Source organism: Cibotium barometz, chromosome 63 (genome assembly GCF_041138505.1).
Source record: "Cibotium barometz isolate CiBa-2024 chromosome 63, ASM4113850v1, whole genome shotgun sequence".
Taxonomy (NCBI): Eukaryota; Viridiplantae; Streptophyta; class Polypodiopsida; order Cyatheales; family Cibotiaceae; genus Cibotium; species Cibotium barometz.
The window spans coordinates 33,006,422-33,030,378 of record NC_141108.1 but is presented as its reverse complement, the minus strand read 5'-3'; the positions used below and the strand labels follow the sequence as shown (position 1 = coordinate 33,030,378).

The 23,957-nt window shown below is 38.9% G+C and overlaps 1 protein-coding gene across 2 annotated transcripts; it reads right to left on the bottom strand.

Moving 5' to 3' along the window:
* Positions 1-6,823: 6,823 nt before the first annotated feature.
* On the bottom strand, positions 6,824-12,255 carry LOC147603969 (Protein phosphatase 2C family protein). 2 transcript variants are annotated; one of them, XM_086796103.1, is made up of 4 exons: positions 11,947-12,255; positions 10,533-11,693; positions 7,964-8,228; positions 6,824-7,238 (listed from the first exon to the last, which is right to left on the bottom strand). In XM_086796103.1, the coding sequence occupies exons 2-4, from the start codon at positions 11,682-11,684 to the stop codon at positions 7,111-7,113; spliced, it is 1,545 nt and encodes a 514-aa protein (XP_086652229.1). In that variant the 5' UTR covers positions 11,685-11,693; positions 11,947-12,255; the 3' UTR covers positions 6,824-7,110. The 2 variants fall into 2 exon arrangements, with proteins under 2 accessions (XP_086652229.1, XP_086652228.1); XM_086796102.1 differs by lacking the exon at positions 11,947-12,255 and adding an exon at positions 11,826-11,945.
* Positions 12,256-23,957: the final 11,702 nt, after the last annotated feature.

Sequence of the window (23,957 nt, the reverse complement as noted above, 5' to 3'; positions counted from 1 at the left end):
CTCTCCCCCTCCATTTGACCTTAGGCACTTTACATATTTCCTGTTTGCTTTTCAACCATAACTCTGAAATTCTGAAAATAAGTGAACACCTCACCCTTCTCCTTCATGAAGTATACCCACACTTTCCTTGTGTGGTCAAATGTCACATAATACCTACAGCCTCCCATAGACATGGTCTTCGTAGGACCCCAAACACATCTAGTGCATTTCTGCTGTTTGCTTTTTCCAAATTGGCATGCTTTACATATTTTCTGCATACCTTCAACTTTAAACTTTGGCAGTCCTGTCACAATTCCTTCTACATAGACTTCATTCTCTGCACATTCACATGTCCAATTCTTTTATGCCAAATTTCTGTGTCTACAACCATTCCTGAACCATTTGCAAACATCACAGCACTCACTTCACGCATGTTTGCATTCAAAATGTAAACATTCTGCCCACTCTGTTGCCTTTTGCAACCAACCTGCACTTATCTTTAAAGTCTTCAACATAACAGCCCATCAGGATTAAACCGAACTTGCACTTGTCTTTAAAGTCTTCAACATAACAGCCCATCAGGGTTAAACCGAACCTGCAAACCCTGCTCAATCATCTGGCCAACTGAAACCAGATTCTTTGTTATTTTCGGAACATGAAGTACATCTGCAAGGTACTTCACTTTGCCATCCTGCTGCATAGACAATGGCACATTCCAACATGGGCAATTGGATGAGCAGTGTCATCCCCTGTTTCCACAAAACCTAATCTTTCAAGGTTTTTCATCTCCTTGAACCACTCCCCATGACTTGTCATGTGGTTCGAAGCACCTGAATCAACGTACCATACATTGTCTTAATGTGCTGCTGCTTCAACATTTTCAGACATGGCATTAATGACATGCTGCATAACAAACAACCTTTCATTATCCTCATTGGTTTTGCTGCTCGAGGATGCATAGTTGTTCTACTGCTCGAGGATGCATAGTTGTTTTACTGCAATTTCCCATTTTGCATGTCAGCTTGGTTCTTATAACAATCTGCTTGCACGTGTCCAGGCTTACCACAATAAAAGCATCCACGTGTATCATTATGCTGCCTTTGCCAATTTCCATGACCTCTTTGACTCCCCTGTCTCTGAATTGGCCTCTTGCACTTGCGTGTTGTTGTTGTTGTGAATTCTCGGACTATTGTTGTTGCTGATGCTGTTGGCCATAATTCTGATAACCTGTTTTGCCACCTCCTTGGCCACGTCTACGGCCTCCTCTACCTCGTCCTCTTCTTGAACTTGTGTAGAAGGCCTGTTGCTCTGAACTGTTTTTGTTTTGTGAAGACTGCTGGTCTTCACCCAAGCTCTTCTCTTCTATAATCAACATAGACACCAAATCTATGAAATTGGGAATGTTTTTCCGAGTCTGAATAGACGTCTTGAACGCCTTGTATTGTGGCCCAAGACCACGTAGACAAACTTCCACCTTATCATCATCATCTACTGAAACACCAATAGATGCAAGGGATTCCACAATACCCTTTATCTTCAATGCATAATCATTCACAGACATACTCTTTTTCTCCACAGTATGAAGTTCATTCTTCAACTATATCTTTCGTGCCTTGGTATTCGTTTCATAGAGTTTTACCAAGGTGTCTCACGCCTCCTTGGGGGACTTGGCATCTTGTATGTGCCCAGTCATGGTGTCCTGTATACTGATAGAGAGCCAATACATAACTTTTCTGGCTCCTTGGTTCTAATCCTTGAACTCTTTCACATCTACAGCAGTCGGATTGATCTCCGGTATCTCCGGTGCCTCTTCATGCCTTCTATGTAGTCCAAGTGACCCTTTTCCATAAGGAAATTTGTCAACCTGAACCTCCAAGCATGGAAGTTGTTCTTATCAAGCTTCTGAGCAACAATCTGGTTTATGCCATCATTTGACATCTTGCCAGACACACAAATTTACCAGAAATAGTACTCTGGTTTGTCCTGCACAAACTGATGTATTTTCTGTAGCAGTATTGTAGTACACTCAAGTGTCACAACACAGTGACCTCAATGTGCATACATACACCCAATGGCAACTATTAACCTCCTTACAGGCACACACAGTGTCTGCATAGCCAATTTGTCTTCCTGCAGTTCTTAAAATAGAGTTCTGCAGAGAATCGATGACTTACCTTTGTAGTGCTCGAAATCGCCTGCTTTTTGAAAAACGGAGGTCATAACGCTCCTGAAACGCGTTTTCGGTCCGAAAAAATTTGTTCGATAGGACCCTATAGTTGCCCTATAGCTTTACTCACAAAGAAAGCTCCTCAATCAGAGATCATTTGCCGGTGCCTCTCGTAGAGCTCCCGACGACAAGGGTGTCACCAACACAAATAGGGAAGAGTAGTTGAAGCTCTTACCCTTATATTGCTTCCTGTGCTTCTCTTGCTTGCAGCTCAGCCCTTAACATGAACCAGGCTCTGATACCCTGAAAAGATGCAAGGAAGAAGAGAGCTTGAGCTCTTGCAAGCACACACACACACACTCACAAAACCCTCAAAGAGAACACACACACTCACAAAACCCTAAAAGAGAACACACACACTCACAAAACCCTAAAAGAGAACACGCAAGGTGAGAGGCTAAAAATCTTCTTCTTCTTCACCCAACACAAAAAACACACCATATACAAAGATAAGAGTACACACATATGAAAAGGTACTCAACCAAATACATACTAGGGTTCTCTATAGTGTGAACCTAACTAAATGAGCTGGTGGCGCTATAACTATGCTAGTCTCTCTAGAGAGGCTTTCACACAGCTAGTCATCCCACTGGCCGCATATCACCCATGATCTCACCAACCATGCCAGTGGTGTAAGTCTGGGGCCTATCCCCCAGGCGGGTCATCAGTGTCCACCGCCTCACTAGATGAGCTCGATATCTCAACATATGACATGCCTAGGAATGAGAAAAGATTAGGTTGAGCCCAGTTTTTATGGCATGATTTTGCAAGTGGGAGAATCATGATCGTGATTCAACTAGAATCCCAGAATCATGGTGACATGATAGTAAGGGTATGGCCATGATAGAGTCTAGACTAGATCATGATGCAATTTAAGAGTGATTCTAGACTTCTAGGATGATTATGGGCAGTGATTTTGTAGAATCACAGTGGAGAGTCTGAGGTTTTCTAAGTGATGTTAGTACTGTTAAACTATTAGTTAGTTTGTCCTACGGGGCCTATTGTGCATGATCATTGTGATTTGCTACCCTGATGCTCCGTGGGATAGGCCTAAGCATATCTAGATTAAGCTCTTGATGTAGAAGGGGTGTGTCAGTGTAACAACTGCAATTAATCTGTGGAAGTTGTTCCATCCATTGAATTAGCTAGTCCATAGAATCAGTTGTCTGAACATGTCATGATTGAACATGTGGTCTTGTGGTGGGGCTACTATAATCGCTTTGCCCTTGGGACAGGGAATTGGGTAATTCACCTCTTTACCCCATTTTGCTTGGCATCCTTAGTGATGTCGAGTTGGTTCTTATGGCTCTTATTTAGGTTCTTGTGGCTTCCTAGTCACATTTCCATGGGTACTAATTTCCATTGCCATTCCCACCTAGTGATCTTACAGTTTGACATAGTGAGCTTAGGTATTTATCTTGGTTTTCTTTTGGGCACCCATACCTGCTTTGTTACCTAACTTGGAAGGGTGGTGTGCTTGGTTGGGACACATTCCTGCTTCTCGTGCCTTTTTCCAACTTTTGTGAGCCGGTTTGGTTGTGGTAGTTTGGCTGATTGGTGGTTGTGGACAAGGTTTTTGCACAAATGGCTTTGCGTCAGAATTTTGTGGCTTGGGTACCCACACCTTTCTATTCCCTTCATAGTATCCCTATGTTTTTAACAGTCATTTGGGAACCCAACAGTGATGAACATGAGGCTACTGGTTCTTAGAGTTTCATTGTGGGATAGGATTTTGGCCTCTACTATCGGGCACACTGGCTTCTTTGCTCTTGGGTCCTTGTGGCGCTTTGGCCAAAGGAAGATATAGTAATATCTTCGATGGTGGTTGGGCGGTTGCTTAGATTTGAGATTGGTGTCAAGGTCTATTGCGTTCCATAGCGGCAATGTATATTTGTAGCCTTATAATAAAAAATTTTCTTTTATGCATCCTTTTATGCATAAAAATCAATAATGATAAAAGTTACACTTTAAAAAATAAAAGAAAAGTCTTTGTTATCATTTCCTAATCATGTTCTGGTGTTAGTTGTTAATTTTGTAAAAAATTGCACATTCAATGTCTTTCACTTCTATGCTTATGGTACTTGAGCGAGCATGTCGTTGCTGGCATGTGCTCAATGACAACATTCCAGGACTGTCATTTATCAACGATTGTTTTACCAACATATAAATTTCTTTGATGAATATTCAATGTTTTTGATGTTGTCATGTTTAGGTCTCCAGCATATAATGTCATATTCATCACCATCATCAAGCTAGATCTTTTAAAAAACAACTCTTCTTTAACTTTTGTTGCTTCACCATGTTCAATGAATTGCACATGTGCTCAATGACAACATTCTAGGGTTGTCATTAATCAATGGATGTTTTGTAGCATACACATTCCTTCGATGAATATTTATGCTTTTGATGTAGCTATCATGTTTAGGTCTCCAGCATCTAATGTTGTATTCAACACCATCATCAAGCTAGATCTTTTAAAAAATAACTTCTCTTTTGACTTTAGTTGCTTCACCATGTTTAGTGAATCGCACATGTTACATAGAAGTACACTTTGGACTTTTTTTTGGGACCAATAATAAGTATGTATATTACTTTAGATTCGATTTTACATCTAGAACTCTTAAACCAACCAAATCCACTAACTGAGAACACACCCCCAAATACAACACTTCACTTCATTTAGAAGTTTACACAATAGAATCCATCTATCATCCTCCAAAACAAAGCTAGATTGTTCCCAAGAAATTTGATACCCCAACTAAATGCAAGCTTCCATCATAGCCTCAGTAGTACATCCTCTAGGAGTTTTCTTCTAAAATATATCCCCCCCTTTTTGACCAAATTTCCACTGCAGGCATGGCCCCCACAGGATTCTCTATGAATGCCACAAATGTATGATCCACTTGCTTCTCCTTAAGATACCATCTTTTGGTTTTAGGCCTAAAGTTAACCTGTTTAGGCTTCAAATCCACACTAATGCTGACCTGCATCATATGGATCACATGTTAGGTTTCCCTAGTATGCTTAAAAGCTCCCCCAAATAGATGCAGAAATCAAGTGATGCCCATCTGCAGTCTCTACATTAGCTGACTCATCCTTCTTAGGATCTTGCAAGTCCTTGAAAGATGGATGACTAAGAACCTAGTTTAATATATCCTTTCTTGTTGTTAAATTCATACTAATTGTGCGTTGGTTAAAGTGCTTCACAATAGAATTACTGATTCTTTAAAGCTTGCAATCATCAACATCACTATTTTCCTATTTAATTTTTTATTTTTTGAGCTTGGTTTTTCTATGCTGATCTCTTTTCCTATCAGCTTCATAAACCCTTATTACATTGGAAATATACCTAGCACACATGACACAACCAGTAAGAGAACATCTGCACTAGTTGTTAGGTCTTGAACCATTCACTTGTACATTGTTGTAGTGGACGCATTACTTTGTTTTTCACCTGGTAAAACACCATCAATTTTAGTAATTTGAACCATGTTTGGATTGAGCACTACTTCTATGAACCAAAAATTATATAGATTGGAGCTAAATGTAATGATTTTTACTTTGCAACTTCTTTGCTCAACATAAACACAGAGAGAGAGAGAGAGAGAGAGAGAGAGAGTGAGAGAGAGAGAGAGAGAGACCACTTTTCGTTATCAATTCAAGAAGTGGTAGAGAGAGGACGACAGTAAGAGAGAAACAACTTTTCATTTACTGATTGTAGAGAAAGAAACAACTTTGCATTTATTGATTCAAGACGTGAAGAAACAATTACTCCTTTAATGTTATATTTCACTTTTTTATTCTCTCTTCAAATGAAGACACTAGTATTGTTATTAACTACACGTGTCTCGAAACCCAAAAGTGTTCCACCTTAACATGCAACAACCCCCTAATTTTAACATATGTTACATTGAGTTGTATGTGTGTGTGTGTGTGTGTGTGTGTGTGTGTGTGTGTGTGTGTGTGTGTGAGAGAGAGAGAGAGAGAGAGAGAGAGAGAGAGAGTGAATTCAAGTATTTCAGTTTATAATAATATTGACGCATCATTATTGGTATAAAAGTTTTAATGGATTTTTTATAATGACTACTTAATCATTTGTGGCAATTCTCCACATAGGCAGTCCATTCTCTTTATAGGAAATTGAATTGTTTAGATAATAACCCATATTTCCTTAAATATGAAGGATTGAGTATACTTGTATCAACTCGCGTGTTGCTGCGGTATATAAAAGACATTAAGAAGCAAAACGCAAGAATGGAAGCTGTAATACAAAGGGCAATCGGAATACAAAGAGTCAATCGGAATACAAAGGGTCAATGGAAGGGATTTTTTCCTCTTATTTTTTAGAAATCCAAGACTTCTTTTTTCACTCCTCTCCTTGTGCCATGGTTAATATGTAATACATAGAAAATTTTCATTTGCATAACCAAAAAGTCTCTCAAAATATATCCTTAAGTGTCAGGCTATATGAGAGCCAAATGTGTTGTGGCAGAGGTAAATGTGTATTAATTGCTGTGAGCGCGCGCGCGCGCGCGCACACACACACACACTAGTCAATCCACACACACGAGACAATCCAAGCGCTTGCATTCTTCGAATGCAATATCAAAGATGGAGTAGATATAAAAAAAAGCTTTATTGGAATCAAAACTACTTGATTCTCTTAAAATGTCTCAACAAATGATGTAATTATACAACAATGTAGTGTGGAGTTTTGTTGCCTTTGATTCTCGGTTGCTGGCTTTATAAATAATAACGGCATACTTTTGGTGAGACAGGAAAAACCTAGTACAAAATTTTGATTTTTGGTCCACGATATGTGGGCGTCATATATCTATCTATCTATCTATCTATCTATATATATAGGGGTACAACATGGAACCTTAAATGAATGGAGGCAACTGTCATGAGATTGTGGAGGCTGAGCATGTGCGCTGCTCGGCTCCTAGAGTGACCACCATGATGGTCACATCATCATGGTATGCTCGTCTTCTTCCAATTTGTATGTTCTTGAGACGTTCCAAGGTCATTCCTAGAAGTGAAAAGGGAGCAAGTGTTAGAAGTTAGAACCGACCTTTCCACTTTTGGTAACTGCATTTCTCAATTTGGAAAAATCTGTAGATTTTAAGGTCCTTAGCATCTCAAAAAAATTGCACATTCCAAGAAAACAGGCCCAAAAAATCTATAAATAGAACCTAGCTTTTTTTTAGCGAGAGAGTGGTACAAATTTTACAAATTCTAGGGGACAACTTTTAGCCAGAATGTGGCTCCTAATTTTTGGATTTTAGAAAAAAAGAACCCCAAAAAATATACACTAGAAAAGTTGTTACATTTTTCTTGTTCTCTTAATTTTGAAAATACTTAACTTGTGCGTTGTTGTAGCATGTAAAAGACATTAAGAAGCAAAACGTAGGAATGGAAGCCGGAATACAAAGGGTCAAAAACGGCAATGGCACATGCTGATAGATAATAACATGAAGGGATTGTTTTCTCCTATTTTTTGAAAATCCGGGATTTCTCTTTTCTCTCCTCTCGTTATGCCTTGGTTGTCCATGGTTAATATGTAATAGATGTGGCGTAATTTAAATTAATTGGCAAATTAAAAAAAATCCTAGAAAAAACCCAAATAAATAGTTAGAGATTTTTTTATTTTTATTTTGGGCCCTTTTTTTTCTTTAGTGATGAACACTAAGTAATTCACGAAACTGATGCAAAACTTGGACAATGATGCTGCAAAAAAGAGAGGCTCCAACAAACCTGCATTGTCGGCAGCTCGGATGAGCAGCTGGTCCAGCATGTATTTGGCCGGATCCGAGTTAGGGTTGCCTAAGATGAAGCGGTGTACCAGCTCCACCACCTCCTCGTTCTTGAAGAAATCAAAGAGCCCATCACTCCCCATCACCACAAACTCGTCCCCTTCGCAGACCCTGTGGGCATTCAGGTGCGGCTTGGCGCTTATGTAAGGAGGGCTGCTTAAGTTGTTCACACGGAGGAGTCCCATCAATTTGTCATTTAGATTGGCCTGTAGCCAGCAAGCACATCATTGCCTTCTTTTTTATGTGGATTACAAAACATAAAGGAAACAAGATTTTATTTAAAGAAGAGAATATTTAAGTCATCCCATCTTAGAACTCTCTGCATTAAGAGTTAAGAAAGTACTTTCAAATTTGTAAATCTTGTTTATATAATATAAAGCTTTCATTCTTATAAAAAGAGCGCAAAATAGTAACACAGCATCTTTTTATTCGAGATTACAATATAATAGTCTTGTAAAACCAAAAGAAGGATAGGTGGGACCTTCACCTGGGAAAAGAAAAGAAAAAAAACTATCAAGCCATCATGAGTAGTGGCTAAAAGATTCTTATTTTTTGTTTTGCAAGCGTTCACACTCCCTTAGCAAAGGAAATTCTAATACTAAGGAATATACAAAGTTTAGAGAGAGAGAGAGAGAGAGAGAGAGAGAGAGAAGGGCGGGTGTGTGTGGGGGGTGGGGTGGTGGTGATTGTGTGTGACTCGAATCGGGGATATTGTTGTGAATAAATGGAATCTTGAATGATATGAGTGCATCTAGATATCTCTATATTATATAAAGGGTGAAACTGGATAAGTTGCGAGGCTGCTACATGGCAGCATAGTAAGAATTGGGAGCACAATTTTTGAGGTTCGAGGGAAGATGGGTGAGGTTTTACTCGTATCAAAGAAAGGGGATAGATGCTTGGGAGCTCTCCTCCATCATCTACAATATCTCACGCATCACACATGGTGTTCTTGCATGCCATCCTCCGCATCAAAGATTTTTTTGTCTCTGGTGCGCTGCCATGGTGTTCCCTCTGTTTGGTTGAGCGGCTCACAAGGGGCGCATCTCGTCACTTGTCGCCCTTGATTGACAATTATGTGATACTTGATAGCGTGTGAGTATGTGAATGTGCTTGGACTTGTAAATATCTAGAAAAATGGTAACCCCTTGTGGGCACTCAGAAGTTTGAGAGAGAGAGAGAGAGAGAGAGAGAGAGAGAGAGAGAGGGGCAAAAAAAAAAGCAAAAAAAGAGGGGGGCATGCCACATGGGGAAGCAGGGATGTAGACTTCGTGGCCTAAGAGAGAGAGAGAGAGAGAGAGAGGCACAAAAAAAGACACACGATGTGTGGATGAGAGTGAAAAAGAGGGTGCCACATGGGAGGGAGTTTGGATATGTGTGAGAGAGAGAGAGTGATGGAGAATAGGCTCTAGATGCTACAAAGAATAAAAAGAAGAGAGAAAGGAAAGGCAAACCTACAAGTAACGGTATACCCCTTGGCCTTCAAGTAGAACCCATTACTCAACGTACTCCAAGTAGAACTCATTACTCAACATACACCCAATATTCAAAAGCTTGGTTTCTTTTTTTTAAAAGGTTAAAAGGCTGGTTTCTTTTCAAAAGGTTAAAACCTTTTGAAATCCAATATCTAAAAGGATGAAAGATGGGATCTCATCTGCATGATAAATTAGTTGTTGTAATGTTGATAAGATGTAATGCTTTTTGATTGATACATATATATATATTGGTTAAAAAAAGAGAAAAGGTTGGTTTCTTTTTCGTTAAAAGGTTAAAATGGGTTTTAAGCTCAATGAGACTTAAAAACCCATAGAATAGAGCTTAGGAACCTACACGAATACGAAAACCCATAGAATAGAGCTTAGGATACAAAAAGATTTTCATTTTTTTACTATTTGGTATTTACAAAAGAGGCAAGTGGATGTGCTATTTCTATAAAAAAAAAATAACGCTCTACTATATGCATCCAATAACTCCTAGCAAAAAAACGGCATTACGGCTTGGAATTAAGAAAAATCGATTGAAAGATTCGTATTACTTAACCCTTTAGAATTAAGAAAAATCGATTGAAGGTTTTTTAACCCTTATTTAATGATTTAATGCTATTGTTCATGTGATATGTAGGTATATATTTTGGGAATAGGTACGAACTCCTTGGGACTGCATTCATACCGTTGGATTTCAGAAAGTTTTAAATTATTTAATCACAAGTATTTTTCCTTTTCTGGGGAGGCCAAAAAAGGTGGAGGAAAATATAACATAATAGAATTTATGGGTACAAGTAGAAAAAATAATACTAATTATAACTTGTGGGCCTAAATTCACAAAAAACACAAAATTATAACTTGTGGGCCTAAATTCACAAAAAACACAAAATTATAACTTGTGGGCCTAAATTCACAAAAAACACAGCGTCTGGTTCTCTTGCGTTTACACACTTCGGACCTACAGTTTGTCTGCCATGTTGTGTACTGCTAGTGTGAAACCGAATGTTAATGAGAAGGACGACATACCTTCTTCAGGTAACCTGCTCCGAAGGCTCGGGTGAGCTTGATTTTGCCCTTCACTCTGGAGGAGACAATGGTGGAGGGATCATCGGGGTGCTCTGCGATCACCCTGTCCCTCTCTGCACGCTCGGCCACCACATGGTCCTCCGTTAGCTGAACCCAATGCAGCGCTTTGCTTCCCTGCTGCTGCTGCTGCTCTTCGACTTCGTCTAGTGCTTGCTGTGTGGTCGCCAGCACAGCCCTGCTGTCCCCCAAGCTCAGTGTATACAGGTACTGGCCATGGAGTAGAACCACCAACACACACGACCCCACCATCACCAGATCAGGCCGTTCATCCATCTCTTGCCTCACCATCTCCATAAACCCTGCCTCTGCCTCCATCAGCGCTTTCCTCAGAGCTTTCAGCACTCCCTCTTGAAAACTGGGCTCATCAGCTTGCTGCTGCCTTTCTCTGCTGCTGCCTTGTTGCTGGCTGGCCTCTTCTCTGCAGCTCTCCACTTCCATCTCCTGGCTATGGCTTCTCTGTTGCTGCTGCTGCGTTTGCCACTCCAACTGCATCAGATTGAACGAAATGTTCTCATACAAGGTGCCCGCCAGAAAGTCAGCTGCATCCCGCCCATTGAACCCATCGTAAATTGCACAGAAGAGCCAGCCGTCTTCCTCAGAGCAGACTGCCTGCACGCGATCCTCTCCAGCAGCACCTCCTGCGGTCTGAGCATCTGCAGCACCGAGGAAGCTTCGAGACTCCATTATCTGCGGGGCGCTTCTGGAAGCATTAGTGCCCTCTGGCAAGCTGCTGGCAGACATGGTGGAAGACATCAAGGACTCGATTTTGGAGAAGGAAGGGGACTTATTAAGCGGCCTGAAGGATTTTGGCGAATCAAGGCCTGGCAGTATCTCTTGCCCAATCAAGCCTTTCCCCAGCCCTGTGTTAGCAAGAGTCGCATTGGCACCCAGTGCAGCTCCGGACAAACAAGAGAAGGACGTCCCTCTCCTCGCCCTTAGCGTCGCTGCTGTCTGCAACCTGTAGCTCACCGACTCCTCTGTGCTTTGCGGCTGCGAGTTGAGCTCACCATCGGAGCACATCCTGAACTGATACCCAAAGCTTACACTCAATTCTTCCCCCTCTAGCTCCTCCTCGCTTTTATCGGACTCCATCAAAGCGCTCTGATGGGCAATCAGTGTGGAATCAAAGCTCCTCTTAGCTTCTCTCTCTCTCTCTCTCTCTCTCTCTCTCTCTCTCTCTCACACACACACACACACGAAGAAATTAACACAGAGGAAGACCACTCTTACAACCTTAATTAACAACAATAAAAGTGCTTTTAGCGCTCTGATGGGCAGTCAGCGTGGTATCAAAGCTCCTCTTAGCTTCTCTCTCTCAAGCATGAATAAACACAGAAGACAATTATAATGAGACCTTAATTAGAGCTCCTAAGACCTTGGCTAAGGGAAGACTTCGATGATTGAAGCTGGCACTGGACTGCGGGGAGAAGCTTGGGGACGGAAGGGTTGAAAAAGAGAGAGAGGGGGGCGAGGGAGAGGAGGGGTGGGGATGGGAAGGAAAGGGGCACTCGCGCAGAAAAAAAGATTAAAGGCGAAGCGACGAAACAACAAGACCTACACAAAGACGTCCCCGGCCCTTTGCCCCGCTGGGAAGGCGGCAAGTGCATAGAATCCCAACGGGATCCTGGCCTCCCCCGCAGGCCCAAGGGCCAAGGCCCCCTCCACTTTGTTACTTTGGGTTTTTTTATCACTCATCATCCTTTAGAAAATCCATGGAGAGTCGTTAACGTAATATATTATGGTGTGTACCTCATGAACCTATGGAGACCACTTCTTTTTTTTTTTCACCAATCGAAATATATTTATATACCAAAAGGCTGTTATCCCTCATTTAACATACTTCAAGCCCTATTCCACAAGTTACAAAAAAATTTGTTTTTCCTAGCCAATGAGAAAATGGACATATGGTTGAGTGTGACCATCAAATTCTTATGATTTGACGGGTTTATATGCAAAATTTCATGGTTATTCTCATGACATTGTCGAATGTCGGTCACTTTTTTGAGTTTCAATCAGTGCAAAATACACTAAATGGCGTTTTTCTTTGCCCCGATGGATTCTCTTTGTGTTTAAAAGACTCTTTCTGAATTTGGATTCTGAATTTGGAAAACGTCCTCATGAGGCCTTTCCTTGTTTGAGGGGCCTCACACCCTCATAAGGCCTTTCCTTGTTTGAGGGGCCTCACACCCTCATAAGGTCTTTCCCTATCTAGAGGAGAATTAAAAATAGGTATGTATATAGGATTTTTGTGAATTTAGAATATGTGCATTCTTTTAAAATGAATATATAAAACCCTTACTACAAGTCTATTAATAGCTAAGAAATGAGATACCTTCTTTAAAGATAGATTCGGTATCTAGACATGGTGTTTTGTTCATGATGCGGATGATACCATACATTTAAAATGGAGTAATGGAGCATTAAGAGAAGAAGCGTGCATCGATGCTCCATTGTTTCATTTTTATCGTCTTGCACAACGTCAACCTCCATGTTTTGTTTCTTATGTGTGTTTCGTGTTGCCACCCACTCCCTTGCATCCTACTTGGCATCTTTGAAGCCAACCTCACCTCATCACTTGGCCAATCATGACATGTGAGTAGTTCCATCCCCGAGACTATTGGGAGTTAATGGGCATAATTGAATCACATATGTGTACATAAAAATATAATAACTTATAGGGCACATTATTTCATGGTTTTTCTTATGATAAGGTCAAATGCTAGCTCGCTTTTTTTTATATAGTTTCAATCGGTGCAAAATACACCAAATGTCATTTTTTGCACCGATGGATTCTCTTCTTGTTTAAAAGACTCTTCATAGATTTGAAAAACATGCTCATGCGGCCTTTCCCTATTCGAGGGGCCTCACACCCTCATGAGGTCTTTCCCTATCTAGAGGATAATTAAAAATAGGTATACATATAGGATTTTCGTAAATTTAGAATATGTGCATTCTTTTAAAGTGAATATATAAAACCCTCACTACAAGTTAATAGCTAAGAAATGAGATACCTTCTGTAAAGATAGATTCGATATCTACTAGACATGGTCTCTTGTTCATGTGGATGATGCCATATATTTAAAAATGCAGTAATGGAGCACAAAGAGGGCAAACATGCACCATTGCTCCATTGCTTCATTTTTATTCTCTTGCACACCATCAACCGGCACCTTTTATTTCTTATTTGTGTTTTGTGTTGCCATCCACTCCCTTGCATACTGCTTGGCATCTTTGAAGCCAACCTCACATTACCACTTGGCCAATCATGACATTTGAGTAGTCCCATCCCCAAGACTTAGTGGGCTTAATTGAATCACATATTTGAACATAAAAATATAATAACTTATAGAGCACATTACCCCCCCTCCCCCTCCTCCTCCCCGGCAAACCCAACCCCCATCGACCCTCTGGTTCCCTTACATTTTCCAATGTTAACAAAATGGGCTTGCCCTGGCATCCTTTTTTGGCCCTCCCATTTTCTATTGATTTAAGAGGGAATGTGCCTCCAACCTAGCATTTTACACATACTTTTTTCAATTCTCCTAGAATCCACCAACAAGGACTAAGGATGCATGGAACTTAGAATTAGTTCAACTTCTATCGAACTTAGAATTAGTTCAACTTCAAATTTCTAAGCTCCAATTCTATTGAATCAACAATAACTTGTATAGCATATCACCAAGAGCACTTTGAATATTACCCACTATTAGCACCATAATGTGTGAAGGTATGGAGCTTGGAAGGACAAGTTCATGAGCTATAAAGTGCCAAGTAAAGGCCTTTATAGTCTATTAGCAAATTTTAATTATTACCACCATAACATCTTTATAACACGTCGTAAGGGAATAAAAAGAAGCATATTTGTGAACCATGGCTCATGAGAAATACCCTTTTTCTACCTTCATCTTATGATCATGAGTTTAAAGGTTTACAATCTTAGTTGACATTAAATTGGTAATGCTTGGTTTCTTAATCTCACACAATCACCTTGGAACACACTCTAATGTTGCTGACTTACCAACACGTCACAAGTCAATATCAACTTCGTGCTTTTCATATTCGATGGCATGTAAAATTTGCAACACCATGTAAGAGTAAAAGGTTGACTATCCCTCTTTCCCATGGAAAAGGGCTCATGAATGTCACTACCCTTTTACCTCATATGGCACCTTGGGACACCCCTTTCTTTAAAAAAAATCGATCTCACCTCCATGTACAAGAGACCATTTCTTAAAGTAGGTCTTCTTATGAAATTTTGCTTTACACGAGGTATCTCATTTATTAGTCATCACCAATGTGTTTGATTTACAATAGGAGCATTATAATAGGGGTGGTAAATATTTATCTAAAAATACATAGGGGAAATGATATTTATCTTCACAAAAGCCATGTATACTTACCTATTTTCTATTATCTCTACACACGAAGATGACTTGGGGATTTTCTTAAAAGTGAGGCGGCCCATAGGAGAGGAAAGGACATATGATTATGTTTTTGTAGTTCATGTCCATTAAAAGTCTAAAAAACACATAGAGTCTCCATGAATCATGACACATGTCCATTAAAAGTCTAAAAAACACATAGAGTCTCCATGAATCATGACACATGTCCATTAAAAGTCTAAAAAACACATAGAGTCTCAGAAGAAACACCATTTTCCCAACTCCATTAATTGAAAACACACAATTATTAGCCAGGCTCCATGAATATATCTTTATGGATTATGAAAGCACTTTATAGTCTTAAAAAACACAGAGTAACAAGTCTCTATTAAAAAAATCATTTTCACACCCCACTTTCAAAATTGGTCACGTCTTCATCATCACTATTTAAGGTTGCTTTGTAATAATTCACTCTTTAGGATCTAATCACTTCTACATGCTTAGACTTGAAAACCTACTAATGCTTCTAGAGTTGGTAAACCCTATATATTTACCCAAACATAAACATGATGTATATTTATAAATTAATATGTAAGTCAAAAGTCCTGCTTGCTAATGTGAAGTTGCTTATTACATAGATCTTGTCCTACCAGGAAAATCATTCTAGAATAGTGATCTTTATAAGTAGACTGGGCACATTCAACATTTTTACAAAAATGGTAATCACACTCAAATCAGAACAATGAGAAGGTGACTAAGAATCATCCTATAAAACTATCTTATACTTGGTAATGATGTTAGTAAGAAGTGCAACTCATTCCTTACACCTATGCATAACAAAGGACCTATGTAAAGAAATAAGTCTATAAAACATAAATAAAGCAAAATATTCATCTTATGCTGTCAAAATTTTTTCCTTCTTATGTAACACAAAAATGAGACTCGATATTGTATCTAAAGATTAAAATATCACAAGAAATGAGTTGTAAGAATAGAGGGCTATGCTTAGTATTGACACGGCTCCCTACCTTTAACAAAGCCTTAAAAACACTACTTCTGCTATATGATAAATTTAATATCTCAAGTAAATTTAATAAGCACATCTAGTTAAGTACATGTGAAAGTCAAATTCCATTAAACTTGTTTGTAAGGGAGTATGTGTGCATGCATGCACCAAGGCAAGTGCATATGCCTATGCATATGCATTCACGCCTATATACATTGATGAATAAGCACATCTAGTTAAGTACATGTGAAAGTCAAATTCCATTAAACTTGTTTGTAAGGGAGTATGTGTGCATGCATGCACCAAGGCAAGTGCATATGCCTATGCATATGCATTCACGCTTACATGTTTGTGCTTACCATTTTTGGGTTTGTAGGCTAGGATAGGTGATGAAATAAGAAAGGTGCATTCATGCTGGCATGTTCATGCTTACCATTTTTTGGTTTGTAGGCTAGGATAGGTGATGAAATAAGCAAGGTGCACAATTAATTGGACAAGAATCTAACTACAAAGGTGAAGCCATCTAATCATGAGTGAAAGACCACTGTATTGACTTGATGGGAAGAAATGGTATTTAATATTAGAAGAAAGTTTTTTAAATGCATGAGAGATTGTATAATGACCTAGCCAAGAGTAATTATTTAATTAGAAAAAATATATTACGACTAAAGGTGAAAATCCCTCAAGAACAAATAGGGGAAACATGTGACGTATTTAGGGAGATCGCAAATGGCCATAGACTAAGATGTTCTTTTAGGAGTGGGCTAGATATATCAGAGGGAAAATGCCCTTAAAGCTTGTTTAGGAAGGTTATGACACCTAATAAGAATTTATCTCCTATCTTAGCAATAAAGGAGATTGATCAACCGTGCATCTTTACGCAAAAGTCAAGGAGATTTGATCAACCATGAAACTTTACAGAAAAGTTTGTAAAGTATTGGACCAGTTAAAGACCCTAAAACAAACCACATAGGAATCTTCCTAATAAGTTAAATACTTACAAACCTCATTGGTGGATCTTAAGAATTATCAAGATGTGGCATAAGAAGATCCAAATGTGTGGTGTCTCTCTCATGCCCTTTTTCCCACCATTTAATCTATTTTCAAACAAAAAATCTAAGGGTTTCTATCATCTAAAGAAAAGACTTGAAGAGTTATTATAGTTTCATTGATTCAATAACAATGTCTTGGAGGGCAAGCATGAATGACCCATAATGTAAGAGCATGAGGACTAAGCCAAGACTATAAGAATGAAGACTCAAAAATAAAATATGCATAATCTAGATTAAAAATCATGTGAACAAAAGAAATAACATTTTACCATTAATATACACAATGTTTCAAGTTAAACTTTTAAAATTGATATTTAGAAGCACTTTTTAATATAAATTTCTCACAAACTAATACTTTGGAATAAAAATAACCTTGTATATTATTATGTTCTTTGTATATATACAAACACAACCATAAATGTTATTATAATATACTATATAGCAAGTTAAATGCTTTGTCTAAAATCTAATCAAGATATGAGATAAATTTAGGATTATAAATACAATAAGTTTTTCAAACTAGAGTGTGTAGAGTTGAAAATATAAAATTGTTAGACAAAGTCCTAATAAGAATAATCAAGAAGATATTCTGGTCAATCTATTTCCATGGTGTCTTGCTAATTCATGGGATTTCTCTAGGGTGGGTGTGTGGAATTATATGACGATGTTCTTTTTCCTTGCAAATTTTTTTGCCCTAGTTGGTAGTGGGGATGCCAAGGCCAAGCTTTAAGAGTGTGAATCCATCTTATAAACTAAAATGACATCCCTAAATCCTATCCATAGGCTCATTAATCAACACCTTATCATGGCTAATCTTACACATCAGACACAAGAACTCATGCTATTGATCATTAAATTTCATGGATCCATGCTATATAGTATAACCTTTCCACTTATGTGAATGCTACCTATGCCCATTCTCAAATGAAAGTGTGCTCATAAACCATGAAATGTGGATACAAAATTGAAACAAATTCTTAATACCAATAATCTCGTAGCAATAAGGCAATATTTCAAAAGGCACGTGTACATAGAATGTAAATACTATTTCTTTTCTTTACCAAGGTATTTGAAGCCATAAGGAGTAGGTTGAACTCTCTCAGAAAAAGTATATTAAAGGGTGGGCCATATAAGGCTAATTAGTAAACAAAATGATTTTTATAAAGAATGAATGTATGTGTTTCATCTAAGCTTTTATTAGTGAACATAAATTTAAACTCAAAGCTTGGAAAATTTAAGCCTAACTTACATCATCATCATAGAAATCTTTCAAAAGGTTGTAGAATCAAAGCTTATTAATTTAGATATATTCTTAGATGAAAATAACTATGTGGTAGATTGTTGAAAGGTGCATGCTTTTGTCTAAGAAAGAAAGTGATGAATGATATGCATAGTTAAAAATAATTTTGTAGATAGTTAAAAGATGCATGCTTTATCTAAGTAAGAAAGTGATGATGCTATACATAATAGTGGTGTTAAAAGTGAAGAAAGTGCTGATGAAATACATAGTAGCCATGTGTCAAAAGTGAAGAAGAGTAGCTGAACTCAATGATGACATTGAAATTGTTGTCCATAGTTTGTATTTTAATCTCTTTTCTCTTGTGTAGAACTCTGTAGAAACTAACATGGTCAATTGACAATTCGAATCACTAAATATTATTGAATTTATGAAGGTATGTATTTTGTTTGAGTGTTTGAATTCAAAAAGTTTGGCCTCTTTTTATGTTTTTGATGTTTTTAATTTAAAAAGTTATAGTTTTGAGACATTTTGGGAAATTCTTAACTCATGAGCAATGAGTTTTTGACATTTTCCCAATGTTTCTCCTTAACATGAAATATTACCCATTTAATCCGCAATAGTGTTATGCCTACCCTGCCTCTTTCAAAGAGGGATATAGCTCAACTTTGCTGGACCTTATCCTCGTGTAGTCTTCCAATTCTACTATTGTAACATTTTCACCGATTTCCCATGGATGATCAAGACTTGCATCCAATCTCAAGCATGTGTGATCAATAATAAGAAGGGGGTGTGTGAAACACTTTTGTTAGATGGAATGGTCCATAGACTCAACTCTATAATTTCCGAGTGTATATTCACAATATCCTACGTAATTTTTATAAAGTTGTGTTTATCACATCATCATTATGTTATAAAATCATCTTTACCATGTTATAGGCATCTAAAAAATGTTTATATCACTTGAAAATCAAGCTTGTGTCATGAGGAAACTACAATATCTCAAATCTACACAATTGGCAACAAGCAAATATTCACGCTATCTATCTTAATTTTTCCAAAAGGTATCACCATCATAATATCTTAAGTTTTCCAAAGGTATTACCATCATCATATCATCATTATATTATAAAATCATATTTACAAACATGTTATCATTATTATACATGTGAGGTCCTTAGTCAAATATGCAGTTGACGTGCATGGATAATGGGCAGAAGGTGTGCCCCGGTGTGTATCCCTCCGATCTGGAAGATTTGTCCAACTTAATTTCTTTCTTCAAATCTCTTTATTGCTTTCTTTCACATTTACCTTTGATCCTATTTTTGGGAAATCAAGGTTATGAAGCTTTGGTGTTACCCCTCTTTGAGTGGACGAGGGTTTTATATTGAATTCGGGCCCATAAACGTTTGGAAGGTAGTAGATGGAGCATTGCATGGGGTTGAGACTTGAAAACACATTAATGCCAATGATACTACCATTCTCATAGAAGATATTGCCATTGTCATAGAAGGACATGCTGAAGGGCATGTGGGAAAGCCAATGGCTGTGGACTACCACCACAAGGGTTTCCAAAACCTAGTATCTGGCATGTCTTCAAAGGTGACCACCTTGTGAGCCATAGAAGTACTTGGCCATGCAGATGACATGTATGGGAAATGGGTGTGGAAGGTGTGCCCGGGTGTGTACCCCTCCAATCTTGAAGATTCAACTACTCTCTTTGACTCTCTTTATTGATTTCTTTGACATTTATTCTGATTGATTCATAAAAAAAGAAGAGGGTAGCTAGGGTAGGCTTTGGGCACAACAAGGTTTGATACATGCAGGGATGGTCGAGAAGGCGGGGGTGGAGATATTGGGTCACATAGGAAGATATTGAATTGCAGTAGGTTAGAGGGAAAGGGTGGGATGAATGAGGGTGAGTGTGTCCACTGGGGGGGTCGACACATCGATGGGTGAGTAAAGTCTTAAGGCAAGCAAGAGGCCCATGAGAGGATGAGTTTGAGCATCTTTTGGTCATGGTTGGTCAAGTGGGGAATCTTCTAAAGTTGCCACTTCCAGCCTTTGGATTTGATTGTGTGCCTTTGAAATGGTGTAGTCTTTTTGTTCCAAGAGATCTCTTGAAAAGCCTATTGCTCGTTTTTCCACTTGGCAGTTTTGATGGGCTTTGAGGGCATGGTTGGCTGCTACCATAATAGTGTCGATGTCCTTTTGGTAAATTTATTTGCAGCCTCTATTTCTCTTGATCTCCCATCATTGGCCATTGTGAGCTAGCTTTGAGGCTTTCCAATTTAGTTACATGGGCTTTGTTTGACATGATCCTCATTTAATTTAGTATTCTAAAGTTAGAGGACCTCCATGGCAGCTAATGAGTGTTGGTGAGTTCTTCTTGTGTAGAGTCTGCCGCCAGAGTGAGATCATGCTCAAGCTTACAGATTTCTTCTTTGGATTTTTTGAGCTTGGCTTCTAAAATAAACACTTTCTCTTGAGCTTCATGAAGTTGTGAGTGGCAGAGTTTATGCTTGGTGATCTTTCGTTTGGATGAGCTTGTCAGAGCACTGAAGTTTCTCTTGTTGATGGAGCACGTGTCTTTTAGCAATTTAATGACATGGCCAATGAGTGTCATCTTGGAAGATGGTGATTGGGGACTTGATGGGGTCAATAGTGTTAGCTCCTTGTAGGAAGAGTTTCTCAGAGAGGGACCAATGGCATTGAGGGTTTGTCAATGGTGGTCTTGTGATGGAAAATAGGTAAGGAGATTTTTCCATGTAGAGTCCATAACCCTATGGTTATGATTTTAGAAGCAGAGTGAAGTCAACCCGTGTGTTGGTTGTTTAAGTACTTGGTAAGGTAGCTTACAATTTTGGTAAGGTACTTGGTAAGGTAGCTTACAATTTTGGTACTGGTATTATGCACGTCTTCGGGGGACATCTTGTGTGAAGAAATGATGTGGCTCAAAGACATCCCCTTTGGAGCCAAAAAGGTTTTTTTTTGCTTAAAGTGGATGGGGAGATAGAGCTAGTTCTGCATGATCATTTTGTTCTGGGGCTAAAGGGGCACATGTTCACTTTAGGAGGCAAAGGTGACTATGAGTAATGGGGTTGGGGTGGAGTGGGGCTCCCCAAGAGCAGCCTTGGGCAAGGTTCTTGAAGGGTTACAATATATCTCAAGCTTTTTCTCCTTTGGAGGGAGGTTCAAGTCGTGTTTTGATAGAGCTTGTCATGGTTGATTATGTCAAGTTGGGGTACCCATGTGGTGGCAATTCTGTATCGATGGCATGGCATAAGATCTTAGTGAGCATGTTAAATCTTGCTAGCATGACACTTGTAAACTTCAACTACCCACCTTGTTGTGATGCCTCATGGAGTTTTTCTAGAATGGCTTTGCAGAGTTCCACATCAAAGAAATAGGCCTAATTTTGTGAAGAATGTGTGTGGGGGGGGTGTTGAGCTTGAGCTCCTCGCAAGAAAATACACAACACACACAAAAGTAGACAAGCTAAGAGATATGGATAGCTGAATTTTCTTTTATTCTCTTCTCTTCTCTACACCATAACATAAACATAAGAATACATACTATATGAGAAAGTACTCTCCTATAAGACATATAAAAGTCGGTCCATAATGTGAATTTGACTACATAAGTTGGCGCTATACCGATGCTATAAATTTGGTGAACTAAAGTGCCTGTGACATAAAGTGTAAAAACCACTGTCAGTATATCACCCATAATCTCACTAACCCTACCGCTGGCATAAGTGCAGAGCTGTCATTCTGGCGTGTCACACCTATAACCACACTAGCTGAGCTTGATATCTCAACACTCCCCCTCTAGAGCTCAACTTTATACCCTACACTCCAAGTAAGCTTCTAAACCTGTGGTGGTGAGAAAATCTTCTCTGTATCAAATGCCTTTGTAAAGATGTTAGGTGCATGATCCTTTGTATGGAGCTATCATTTTAGCATAAGTGCGGAGGTGTCATTCTAGGGTGTCACATCTATTCTAGGGTGTCACATCTATGGTCCTTTGTATGGAGCTATCATTTTAGCATAAGTGCAGAGGTGTCATTCTAGGGTGTCACATCTATTCTACACTAGTTGAGCTCGATATCTCAACACTTCCCTCTCGAGCTCAACTCTATACCCTACACTCCAAGTAAGTTTCTGAACCTGTGGGTAGAGCTTCTCTGTATCAAATGCCTTTGTAAAGATGTCAAATACCTTTGTGTGCCTGATCCTCTGTGCTAACATATACCAAATCCACATCACTTGTTTAGAACCTTCTCCCTCATAAAGTGATAATACACCTGCATGTTATAGTGGGCAATTGTATATTTCTCATCTCGTCACAATAAATGAGAACAACCATATCTATGAACTCACCCATATATACAAGTAGCTTCTATAACAAAGCTCTACCTCACATGCATTGCCCATGTACTCAGTCCCTATACTCAACTTTTGTAACAAAGATCTACCTCACATGCAATGTCCTTGTACTTAACCCCTATACTCAGCCTTTGTAATCGACAAAGAAATTATTGTTGCTCTAACCAACAACATCATTTCCAAAAGAAAACATAAGGCTGCTAGTAGATCTCCTATCCGAGACACTACCAGCCTAATCTGCACCTATATATAGTTCCAAAACCTTTTTCCCATCAGGAAATTGGTCATTCTAAAATTCCACACATGAAGTTGTTCTTGTCAAGCTTTGATTGACAATCTGGTTAATGTTGTTAGACATCTTTGCTTTACAACAACCAGAAATCTATAAACATACAATTTATGTATGCAGCCTACAACATAGTAATATTTGTTAATAGCTCTTGTAATGGTACTTCTGCACAACCTATATGTCATAGTGGTACTTGATCAGAGTACATGTACATAGACCCACAATCAACAATACATGAGCAATCTCTGTCTGGACACCCAAAATGTAATGTTGTAATGTAATACCAGAGTTCAAACAGAAACAGTTCTAAATTGGAACTTCCCAGAAGTGTCCAAAAAACCTTGCAGAGCTGAACAGAGGCTGAAGCAAGCCTGAAACATGAATTTGGCCACAAAACTGGAGTACAAAGTACTTCGCACCACACAGGCACCTCCATGCCTACAAAGAAAGCTTCTCAAGAGCGGAGATGTATAGCTCCCAGAGCTACCCAAGGGGTATTATACCTAAACAAGAAGGGAAAGAGATGACGATGCTCTTACTTGTGTACTGCTTCCTTTGCCTTCGAGCTTCCTTTGCTTGAACCAGGATTCAATATCATGGAAAGATTAGGGGAGGAGAGAGATCTTGAGCTCTTGCAACAAGCACACACACGCTCTCACAAAAATAATAGATAACACACATACAAAGATGGAACGTTGAAATCTTCTTCTTATTCTTACTCTCTCAAAAGAAGGCTACAAAAGATAAGTGAAAGTCCAACATAAGTACTAGAGTACTATGTACAAGTGGTCCATAATGTGAACACCCTAATTAGGTGAGTTGGCAAGATAAGTATGCCATAACTGGGTTGGACTAGGTAGGTGTAGTCCAGCTAAAGAATCACTGGTGGTGGCGAAGATCCATCATGTTAGCTACCGCGGTGTAAATGTAGAACGATCACCTAGGTGCATCATGAGTGTCAACTTGTGTTGAGCTTGACATCTCTACAAATAAGAGAACATAAGTGTCAAC